Here is a 12,613-nt window from a genome sequence, read left to right as displayed (position 1 = left end):
ATTCTATTCTATTCTATTCTATTCTATTCTATTCTATTCTATTCTATTCTATTCTATTCTATTCTATTCTATTCTATTCTATTCTCTTCTATTCTATTCTATTCTATTCTATTCTATAATTCTATCCTATGAATACTACTTTAAGACAGCAATGAGCATCTTTTAAAGAGAATGGGAGTCAAATTTCTAACGTCTATAAGACAGCAATGAGCATCTTTTAAAGAGAATGGGAGTCAAATTTTTCTAACGTCTAATAAAATACATCTTTAATTATACCATTTTGGCATTCCAAATTCCTTAACGCTAGCAACAGAACCTATCTTTTTATGTGCTAAAACTGTCTATAGCATCCTAACAAGGAAGTTATTCTCTCAATGATAAAAGATGCCTATATTCAACTTCGGTAATAATTTCAAGTTTATGTGGACTTTAAGTAAGTATCAGAACTTTATAAATGTATTATATGTCTGTATCCAAGGTTTTGGATTTCTTTTAGCCTGCCTTTTTTAATCTCTGTCTCGATTTTATAATGACCTGTAGCAAATGAAGAAATAAAATAAAAGTAAAAAGTATTTTGAGAACACATTTGCTTAGACTTTACTGGGTTCATTTGTAAGTTATGGATTATTGTATTTATGAAAATCTAATTTTTTTTTGAATACTGCCTTGAACAAAATGTTATTGCTACGATTCTGCCTGGCACCAGCTGGAATGAACAGGTAACTCCAAGACCAGTTACTTAATGACTGCTAATCATAAGCATTAGTTTCTAAGGACTCCCATTAACTTATCAAGTTTTTGGAAGCCACAGCCTAGATCAGCTTTTTTGCTGCAGTCATCTCTATTCATGACCATGTAGCTTTTGAGGTCACATGGTAGAGACCTGCTTCTCTCCAGGTTTTAATGGTGTTTTAAAAATTCAGACAGATAGGAAGGAACCTAATGCTGTGAGGTCATGATTCTGCAGGTGTCTGAGCCAAAACCATGGGTTCTCATTTATTTGCCCTTTGTCTTTAGTTGTTAGCTTCTGCTGCTGTCTGCTAAACCACTGCACCTTTTCTGTGAAGCAGCTTTAAATGCCTTGGCAGGTAATAGATCTTGAAGGAAGCTCTGATAAAGCAATACACAAACTGGTGGTAGCATTAGTAATGTATTTATGGATTTTGTTCCACAGAGACCAAGGATCGTCACTGTAGCAATACACACTGACTGACGAGAACTGCTAGCTCACTGCTCTTTGACTTTCAAGTGCTGCTGCCTGGACCAGCCGACTGTCGAAAACTTGACATTTATCTTTTGCATTTAGTTCAGCATGTCACATATTTCTTCACCACACAATCAGCATGGTCACCATAAGATGAATTCACGTTTTAATTATTTCTTCACAATTTTGGTACCACTAGTTTCAAGCAGTTGCATGGTGATACAACAAACCTGAGTGTACTGTTGGTTTAGGCTATTTTCTCAGCTCAGTGGAAGTCTGAAGAATGCCTCAGCTTGCACAAAGAGAAGGCACTGTTTGTGCCTTCAGTAAAACCCACTGTTAATTTAGGTTTCCATAGTTAAACTAGGTACAAAAAATCCATAGCACCTGAACTACATACAAAAGTTACACAGGCAACAGAGTCGAGGATGCCCACTGCCAGTGATAGTCCCACACAGGGAACAATACAGTCATGTTTGACATTAAGCAAGGGAGAGGCATTGGATCTTTCCTGATGGATAGTGAGTTGCAATAATATCATAGCACATAATAATCCTGCAGTAATTGTAATTTATTCATATTGCTACCTTTATAAGAAGTAATTCATGTTCAATTGATCAAAGTTCATGCTTTGTGGCTGTCATAGGAATGCACCTTCAGCCATACAAGAGCTGGAGATCTTCAGGAGATCTCCAGTTGATGAAATTCATGCACCATTCAGAGAAGGAACCACTGAGGTGCAGAAGTCTTGATATTGCTATGCCCAAGAAAATGGATTGCAATTTTGCCTGAGGGAATGTGGTGGGACTTCAAGTGGGACACAGGCTTGTGTGTCTAAATACTGACTGAAATACTTTAATTCTTTTTCAAACCAGTGAGTCTAGCTTAAGCCATTTCCAGGTTTTCAGCTGTTGGCAGTTCTGACTTCGTGCAACACAGAGATAAGTTCTTTGTTTTTTCCTTATTTCCACATCACTGCTCTAGGACTAATCCAGAGTTAGTGCCGATGCAGAAATCTTCAAATGTTCTAAAACCTTACACTTAGCAGATAAAGAGTCACAGCGAAGGCCAGCCTGACTTTTTTGTATCACAGGCATTGGTGGACCTACAGAAGAAGAGGAGACTGATGCTTGTAGGAACTACCTGAAAACCACAGGGCCTGAAAGCATCACAGAGGAACCTTCTATTGAAAGAATAATCACGCTATCTCATTTAGGACGCCTGGTGACTTACCTAGTTATCCCACAGCTCCACAGGATGATTCAAAGCATATAAACTAGGCTTCTCTGAGTCACTGTCTCAGATATCCGAGTTTAGGTGCCTAAAATTAAGCAATGTGAATGGCTCAAATAACGTTAATGTTTTTATGGTTGCTGCTGCTACCTGATGTATGTGCATTCAGTCAAGTGTGTTGCTCTGCCATCTTGAACTGTGCACAGTCCTTGCATTTGTATCTGAGTGTCTATTGAGACACTGAGAAAAATTTAGGTTAAAACTTCCAGAAGTGTGAAATTGATGTAAAAACCTGTCTGGATGTTATGTAGTATTTGCAGACTGTTATAGCTTAATCCCAGGGGTATATCAGATCCAAGCCATACATTAATTGCATATCAAGTAGTATCTTGAACATTATAGAACTTCAAGAAAATTAAATAAGAGCTTTTGGCAACTGTTGGGTTGACATTCACTTACAGGTTTGTATACGACATTCAGTGCCGGCCCCTGTTGTTAGTAAGTTAATGACAAACCGGAGAGAGTTCAGAGAAAAGTAACCAAAGTAGGTTTGGAGGACTGACTGACAAGAAAGATGAAAAGAGTGATCTATGTACAAATCTTAACTAAAAGGTGTCTGGGCATAGCAAAATGAATATGATAAAAATCACACATATTTGAAGATTATAATTAAATGTTATGGATGAAGAATAACTTATTAGGGGTACATGAAACCAGGTGACTTGAGGAATTCGAATGCAATTAGAGAGGGATGATTAAGCATAATATCATAGAAAATGCTTTGACAATCACATTTTGTGGTAAAGGAAGCCCCACTTCTTGGAAAATTTAAAAGCAGACAAAGTATATTTTAAAGAATACTAGGAGAAAGGAGGCAACTAAACATAGGTCTGTACCACCCACTATTGAATTTTTTGTTTTCTTCTTTTGGTGTTGTGTGATTCGTTCTGACAGCACAACAGCTTGTATACAATTATTATGATTCCAAAAGTTTGGTTCAGAAATTAAAATCTCCACAATCAAACACCAGATCTAAGTTATTGTATCTCCCCAAGACACTTTAATACCTATTAATTGTCTCCCATTTTCTCAATTAAACATTCTTTAAATACACTACTTGAAGTGTCTTTTCCTTCATTTGACTAGCAGACTAGATTACCCATTCCAGCTGATCTCTGTGAAAAGAAAATTAGAAGAAATGTGTTTACAGGACAGCCTATTTAAATTCAATTTCCCTTGCTCTGTGCTGAAAGAAGGCAAGATACTGCATTTCCCCCAGTCTTCAAGAAAGTTTTGAAGAACATTCAGCATTTGGAAAAGACTGTTCTGCCTTCATATTTCTTTTGGAACAGGAACCAGGGTTCTTGTTATTGAAATCGGAAATAAACACAATATAATTTCCAAGACTAACTCTTAAAATCTAAGTAGTTTTTAATCTTAGGATGGAAAGTCAGTTGCTCTATTAAAAAGAATTCTTTGTTGCCCCAAGAGTAACAAAATCTGCAGTGCCTTGAAAAAGACTTTCACCTATGTTAAAAAATTACCTATAGCAGATGATTCATAAGGAAGAAAATTAGAAGACATCATGCTCTTCCATGACTTTGCAGCTAGCAAGAAGAACAAGAAATATCAGCTTCCCAAAGCACTACAGAAGCCTGATTAAAATTATTCATGATATAATAAGCTGTAGCTACTGATCTGATGGCAATTGTAATTACCCACGATTTTTCCAGCCAGGATGAATGCTATAGTCTGAAGCCCTCATTTTCTTTTCCCTTACATCACTTTTTTGGGCCATAAAACTTTGGTGAAAGACAAGATTCTAGACAAGGTTTATTCCTAGATCGAAGTCTTTTTTATGGGATGGGGTAACCAATTTTAAGACAGGCCCGTGTCAAGTTTCTGCGTAAGAAAGTACTCATGGCTATAACTTGAATCTGGATCTGTACATATGTAGTAATTCCATGATGGACATTTTTCTCTTATACAAAACCAGTTTTATCGTATTCCCCACTTCTCATGTTCCCATGGTAAAAGGCTTTCAGATATAAATTAACATGGTTGCTTTATGTAAAGAGGAAATAAATAAGATTCCTATGCGGATCCATTCATTAGTACCTACTACATCACCTGTTCTCTTTCATACTGGTTTTAACAAGTGTCAACAAATAATCCATTGCCTCATGGATTAATGCAACATTGAAAAGATTGAAAAATCCAACTGGATTGCAATCTCAAAGGTAGGCAGAAGAGGCAATTTTGCCACCCTACCCAAAGAGCTACAATTATTGACAGTCTTCATGGTGGAAAAGAGAAGAAATCTTAAATGAACAATATTTAGAAACTTGTAAAATGTCTGCTTTTTCGGACAAGTTGGCAAGGAGAGCAGTGCGATTTTGTTTCTGACAAGTCATTATCTATATGTGGGGATAAGTTTAGCCCCCAAACAAGCAAATCTATTGTTTTCCTGTTTAACCAACAAGATATAAAAATAAAAATCTGACAAACACATGCAAGAGAAACAAACAGAAATGACAGCACTGTGTGATAAAAACCAGAGTTCTGCAAGATCTTGCCTGTGAAAGTGTACATTATATAAAGTACTGTTGATTGATTTGAGGGGTGACAAGCAACACCCATGGAGATGGAAAGTTTTGCTCTTCTGACTCCCAGATGTGGTATTTTAACAGGGAGAAGTCATTGTCTACTTTGCTGAGAGAACAGTTTTGATACAATAAAACATAATTTTCAAACTTCTGAAAGTCCTAAAAGCCAGAGGTCATGAAACATTTTGAAGTGAGCAGAGACGCATGTAGTTACTTCATTTAGAGATGACTGAAGAGGCATATATTACTATCTCCCATTTTTAAACTGCATTTTTACAGTTTTATTTTACATACAAGCTAGTAAAAGAAATACAACTGAAAGCTAGTCTACAGAGTAGAGTATAAAATTAAATGTAGTTCAAAGGACTACATTTTTTAAGAGGTTTCTTGGCATCTAACAATGCAAATAGGTCTCATGACAGATCTTGTTCTGTGCTAACTTATATGATAGAATTAAGCCCTCTTGAAAATTCCTTAGAAATCCAGATGCTCAGTAACTATTTAAGCACCTGTTTTCACCGCACTTCATGTTTAAGAGGCTGATATGCCTCAATACCATGAAACTCAAACTTACCCTCCCAGACTGCAAATGAGGTTTAAACAAAAAAAGTAATTTATTTCCCTGTATCAGAACAAATACCAGGTGTTATGTAGTCACTATGACTTTTCCCTGTTTTACTTAATCACTGTGATTTTCCACCAGTTATTAATTTTTTAAACAAAAAGCCTTACCGTTGATAAAAGATCTTGAGCCAACTTTTTTTGTAATAAAAGCTGTATGAAACTCACCTGCTGTAAATGTAGCATCCCATATGATTGATTTCTTTGTCTAATTTATACCGCCGAAAGTCCTCCCAAGCATCTTTAATGGCTGTAATGGCCATTATAATACAAATTGGGATCACAGAAACTTCTGGTTGGAAAGCATTCACCACTGGCACAAAATTCAGCAATGCAATGACCACAAAATAAATATTGGCAAAGCGGTGAAACTGCTCATAGATATTTTTAGGGAGGAAAGTCAAAATGGTATATTTTGTGGTCTTAATTTTATTGGAGTCATAGTGTCTGTTTGGATTTTCCTTCCACTTCTTACTTCCAAAGGGCAAATTGGAGATGATCACTCGTTTATTTTCATTTTTCTTCTTTCTTTTCTTTACTTTTCCTCTCTTCTCCAGCTCTTCATTTTGGATTTCAGCATCTGGAGCACCACGTCGGCAGCAGGTTTCCTTGAAAAAATGTTTTTTCCATATCATTCTAGAGAAGCAGCCTGGAACACTTTTCCTTGACATCTTGTTTTCCTCTCAAAAAGTAGTCTCAAGTTGAAAACCGACAAAGTTAGAAGAGTTCAATAATCCAAATAAACTCCCAAGTGGTGGAGAGGAGAGTCAAGACGTCCGAAGCCCAGGGCTGCCTCTCCTTCGACTCCAACCTCCACCTGCCTAGGGACAGGTATCATCCTGACTCAGCTGCACCGGGTCCTAGAGCCTGCCGGGGAGGCTGCACCTCAATATGACAAAAGCATCCTGAATGTTTTGTTATTCCTGTTAGCATACGCCTAGAGGCCCCGTTCAGCGTGTTTCCCTGGCATTGACTATCTGCTCACATGAAGTGTCTCTGTTTTAACACAGAGCAGCGACAAAGCTAAGAACATACACACAATTTTCACGGTTCACTCCGTGAGTTTCTGAATCACTTTATAAGCCTGGGAGTTGCCAGGAAGTTCAAACATAATGGGCAGAGCTCTGCATCCCAGAAGTCAACAGAAGATTGCTATAAGCCTCAGCACAGACAGTATTTCTCTCTTTTACTTCCTTTATCTACTATTTGTTTTCAAGCCCATAACATGGATTATTAAACAAACAAACAAACAACTCCCATCCCCCCAAACCATTCAAACCTATGATTTGGTAATTGCGAGAATTATACATAGACATAGGCAACTGAAGGGCAGTTTACCTAGGTTGCCCCTCAGCCTGATCCTTCTCCTCTGATAGACCTCCTGCTTCTCAACATTCAAAACGTCCCTCCCTCACGCAGTAACCCCATCCAGCCTCTCATTTCTTCTTCTCCACTGGTCCTTGTGCCTCTGACACATAAGTATGTAGCACAGATGAGGGCTAATTTCCAAGAGAGCTAATGAGATGTGTACAAACCATAGTAATTTTTTCTCTATGGCCTGGGCTTAAGGAGAGGTGAAAAAAGGAAGAGACCCAAACATTTAAACTTCTTTTAAATGAAAACTCCTATCTATTGCGTTATGTAGTGACAAGCTAAGTAGTCTCAAGTCAAGTTAGTACTTGGACAAGAAACTCTGATGAAATTGAAATGTTGCAATAAGAATTGCACGTGAAAATATTTCTTCCTTCTGAGTCAGTACTGAGCAAACATTGCAGCTTACTGCGGGTGTTGTACCATCTCCAAAGCGAAACAGTGCTGTAGTGATCACCTGTGTTTACTGGAAGTCCTATAAATTTTTTTCAGTTCCTGGTTACACTTCACCTTGAATGTAGTTGATTATTAATTTTTTTATTAACAGTTTTAGTGTGAAACGTCTGAAAGACATTGCTCCAATTTGTTAAACAGCCCTGGTAATCCTTTCCAGACTTGGATACGCTTCAGTTTTCCTTCAGATCCTTCTGCTACCCAGAGAGGATGTTGTGTGTGTTGGCAAGCTGGTTTGGAAACTTGGAATGAAAATTTGTGTATCAGCACACACCGCTGTGATATGAAACAAAACTTCAATGATATCAGGATGACTTAAGTGAGATAAACGAGGCATTTTTAAAGGCAGAACAAAATTCTTTTATAACAGCTTTTCCAAATTTACTGTACTCCGAAGGGTCAGTGAGGGAATTACTGCAAAATCAGATGAGCAGTTTTCACCACATCAAATGCAAGGAAAAATAATTAGTTTAGTTTACTTACTTGTCGTATACCCTGGTTTTAGAGAAGTTTATCGTCTTATCAAATCGGTATTTTCTATAGTCTTCAATAGCATCCTTACTCATACTGGCAAGCAGCACCACAATCAGAGGCAGCATAGCAATCTCCCTGTGGAAGACTTCCACTTGTGGGAACCAGTTCAGAACCACCAGAAAGAAGAAATAAAGATTACCCAGCCTGAAAATGTATAAAATAAATTAAAAGTAGTCAGAAATTAGAATGTGTCCTTTAATGAACATCCCCCATTTTGTGTCAAAGGAACATTAATCATTTCACTCCTCTGCCCTCCTCTTCCTTTCCCAGAATGAATTAATCAGTTGCTTAACTGAGATGCTAATTTTTTCTTTAGAAGAGCCTATGAGATACATTTTCATAATGTTATAGCTACCTCCATTTTTCCACATATTACAAACACTTTTTATCTCTAGGAGCTAAAACTTCTTAACGATCCCCCACTGCCTCAGTCTTGAAAATAAGCACAAAATCAAACAAAAGCCCAAAAAACCTTAAAAACCCAAACCAATGTAACAGAATGGGTGTAAAAAAATGCACGCTCAGAATTATGGAAATGTCCCCATCAGGAATCCATGAAGGATTCCACAGGTGGAAGGTCAAATTATGAAAGTGTAAATCTAATATACAGAACGAAAATGTCAAAGCTAGAGATGGATATACAACTTTCATTTATCTTTATCATAATGATATTTCCCTGGGCATCTTATTGACATCATTCATTATGCTGGGGGGATACATAATTTCAAATCAGCACTTGGAAAGGAACCTGACCTAGCAGTTGCATATACATGTCTGCTGTTTATAAGTCAGTAGACAGTCACTTGCATGCCATTAAAAATGTACCAAAATTAATCTCTGAGCCTCTGAAGTCTACAGAATTTCACAGGTGTCTCAACACATCCAATGAACGTCTTTTCATGTTCTTAAAAATTATAGGTTTATTCAACACAGAAACAGGGATTTTTAAATAAATACTCGACGTTTTTACATAGAAAACTGTTCCAGCATTCAAATAAGAAAGCTGGCCACAGCATCGGTTAAGCACACCTAGTGTTTACTTGCTTTAAACCTCCATTTCAGTGTCAGTTGAGTGACATTTGGTTACAAATAATCATCACCTAAATTTTAGCACTGTGGCAACTACAAAAGCAGCCCTTCTCCATCACCCTCAAATGTCACTGTTTCAGAGAGAGTTCTTAAGTCTCATGTATCATTGAATGAATTTTTTTACCTGTGAAACTGCTCAAAAAGATTTTGGGGCAAAAAAGTGAACCACGTGTATTTTGTGGTCTGTATCCTGTTTCCAGAATAAAACGCAGAAGCTTGTTTCCAGTCTTTCCACTGTCTCCCATTGTTGGGAAACACAATCCTCCATTTGTTTAAGTTGAGTTTTGGTCTGTCTCTGACAGAAAACAGCAGTGGTGTCGATTCTGATAGAGTCTGGGAGGGACTTTCAGCTCCCAGTCGCTGCCAACGGTACAGAGCAGAGTCCACAGACAAAGCCATTCACAGCAGGGATGTCAGGCTGAAAGACAAATACATGACATGGACTAAAAACCAATTCCATTCTGGTAGAAAATTCACTTCATGTCTTTCTAGCAGAGGTTTAAAGCAGCAAACAATACTCCTGTTCAGTGCATTACATGTTCAGTCTTCGAGCTGAGCACTTTCTGCAGAGAATGCACAGAATAAAAGATACAACAAAATCTTCAATATGGAAAAATATATTTCTACCTCTGGGGGAAAAAAAAAAAATCCCAAATCTATTTTCTGTGTGTTATAACAGCAAACTAACATAGATAAAGCCAATTTAACAGAAGTGAACAATGGCTTTTCCGTCACAAAATTTGTATCATTTTCCTCAGTCATAAACTGCCACCAGATCTATTCAGGCATTTTTCTTCAAATGTCTGACTTTCTTACAATACTTTTTCTATTCACGCTTACTTACAAAGGGACCAGTTCAGGTGTTGAATCTTAACAGCTCAGATAATAAAAACTGCAGCATCAGCTTAATCTCATTTACACTCATGTAACAGTTTTCCAGACTCTCCACAGAAATCTGATTTGAACGGAAAATGCCAGCCAGCACTAAAACAATGGATGTTTTATTGGTTGGAGAGATAAAGGAATTAAATCTCCCAATACTAATCCTATTATCATTGAACACTTGTCTTCTGACTTGTTCACACATCCACAACTGCAATTGCGATCCAGCGTGCAGGACGCTCAGGCTCCAGCAGCGCAGGTGTGTACGCTATTATGCTCAATCTAAACACAGTAAAATCTCAATCCAAGAGCAGGAGTTTGAGGACTGGAAGCTGCCTTACAATGATGAGGCACTAAATGTGAAAAAGCAAACAAAAAACAAGCACTGGTCTTGTGCAACTTCAACGTTCCACTAAGCAAAACACGTGAACTGAACCCACCTCACTTAGTCTGTGGAAAATACAGAGAAAAAAAAAAAATTAAACTCAGAAAATGGTCATTTAGATTAATTCACTGAAGAATTGGTTTAAACTTTATTTAATAGCAGCTGTTTTTGAAGCAGATTGAGAATATCTGTGCACGTTTGTACAAGTCTAAATAAACGCTTTTCAAATACATTAAACCCTTGAAATTATTTATACCTTTATTACCAGTGAGTCCTTTGTTTCTCTCTGCTTTTCAGCTTCTTCCAAAAAGCCTACCTTTTACTGTATGCAATATGTGACTTCCTTTGGAAAAAACCTCAAGTCTTGGAAGGGGAAAAATATACTGTACTGAATTTCACTAACACATTTGAAGTGTGTTGTTTCATCAGCGAACAACAAGTATTGTTTATGCACTGTTACTCACTAGCTGCTCAAAAAACTTGAATTCAGAGTTCAGGTTGCTCAGCAGTGCCTGGGGATCCTCTACAATGCTGAGAATGGCTAATTTATGCCTATCAGGAACTTGGAAATACTGGCTTGGTTGATACAAACTTAGGTCCCAATACCTAATGAATCTAGACTTAATGTCACGTTACCCTGATAGGGAATGTTGAAATTATGAATTGCCGGGAAGATGCAAGGGAAGGTAAATACCACAACAAGCAAGTGAAAGGAGTTTTTAACAGAACTTGCTGTTACTTGTGCTGTGCTCCAGTCTGTTCCAGCATTTATCCCATGATTCTAGATGCCTTCACTGTGTTTAATGTGCAATAACTTTATTCACCTGTTGAAAGATGAGCTACTGCAAGGTAAAGCAGCTGCCATTGTGATAATGGGTTCGTATGTACTTAAAAAAAATAGTCAAGTATGTTTGATCCCTGAAGGTCATGTTCATGTAGGACCACAAGGACAGTCAGCAGCAAGGCGACTGACCAGACTGATCTCCAGAGCTTGCTGAGTGTCAATAAAAGCAACACGTCTGCAGGATCCCATGCCACAGATGAACTGTAGGCAGCACGTAGTAAGTCGGAGATGGTCTGCATGGGAGAAGGACAGTGATTTGATGAAGGTGTGCTGAACCTAAACCTGAGCATCAGACTCTCCTTCACTCTGCTTTTGTCCTGTGTTCCTGGGTGGTCCTCGAGCACCCATGGGAGTGTTGTGCTGATAGGCAGGAGAGGAAAATTAAGGCTTCATTTAGGACTAGCGAGAACCTTGGGGCAAGACACCAACAAGCAGCTGTCTCTTAGCACGATGTAGTGGCATTTAGTTTATTCTGTTTTACTGTGTGTGAAGATCTAGGAAAAAAAGATACCTAGACACAATAAGAAGTATGGAGTACTGACTCGGAGAACTGAAGGAAAGCCTTCTATAGCTTCTAACGTTTTTAGAAAACTTGGATCTCAGGAACCTTTTCTCCGTAAGATACCAGATTTAAACTACTAACATGAGAGAGGACTGAAAGCACAGCAGACATGATGACAGACTTCCTTGTGTCTGGATTTTAGCGTGCTTGGTGCTTGTTTACTGAGGAAAATAAATCGTTTGAAGGTGTTACATTAACACACACAACCTAAAAATCTAAATGGCTTCATGCAGAACTGGATAAACTTGTAGTTTAATCCATAGACCGGACCTCCTGTAATCCATATTAACTACTCTGCCAATACCCAAATGAATGAGTACTTTGGCTGAAATCAAAATGATATTCAACCTAAACCATCTTAGAGTCAGCAGTTCCTTACAGTATAATTTTTAATCTGTGATGCTGAAAGATTTTACAATGAAAAGAGAACAATTCAATTGTTGGTAGTTTCCAAAAAAGGCACAGCGATCACTCAGTTGAAATGCTATAGTGAAATGATGCAGCTCATGTTTGCTAGTTAAAGACTGGACACTTTTGCCACCTTGTTCTGAGCAGTAAGCTCTCCAGCTGATTTCAGCTACATCATAAATTAAGATCTGAACAGTAGACGGAAGAGTGGCGGTCCTTAGTGTCTCAGATACATGCTGTACTACATATATCTTTAACCACATTATATATATATATATATAAAAGTTGCACATAACAGAGCTACATATGTGGGTTGCACACAACCTATCAGAGCACCAAATTCTTCCTGTATCTGAGATACATCAAGGTAGGTTGAAATTCCTTAGAAATTACAAAGGGAAAAAAGCAATAGTTTCAGGCA

At 37.8% G+C, this 12,613-nt stretch overlaps 1 protein-coding gene across 1 annotated transcript in view; it reads right to left on the bottom strand.

Annotated features, from left to right (window-relative positions):
• ATP10B (ATPase phospholipid transporting 10B (putative)) overlaps positions 1 to 9,510 on the bottom strand; it is a 56,811-nt gene extending 47,301 nt beyond the window's left edge. The window contains exons 1-2 of the mRNA XM_009285718.1: positions 9,236 to 9,510; positions 7,972 to 8,166 (exon numbers count right to left, since the gene is read on the bottom strand). Of these exons, the coding sequence (XP_009283993.1) occupies positions 7,972 to 8,166; positions 9,236 to 9,510 (470 nt within the window). The remainder of the gene's footprint in view (positions 1 to 7,971; positions 8,167 to 9,235) is intronic.
• Positions 9,511 to 12,613: the final 3,103 nt, after the last annotated feature.

This window comes from Aptenodytes forsteri, unplaced genomic scaffold (assembly GCF_000699145.1).
Source record: "Aptenodytes forsteri isolate BGI_AS27 unplaced genomic scaffold, ASM69914v1 Scaffold54, whole genome shotgun sequence".
In the NCBI taxonomy this organism is placed as follows: domain Eukaryota; kingdom Metazoa; phylum Chordata; class Aves; order Sphenisciformes; family Spheniscidae; genus Aptenodytes; species Aptenodytes forsteri.
This window is presented reverse-complemented; position numbering and strand designations above follow the sequence as displayed.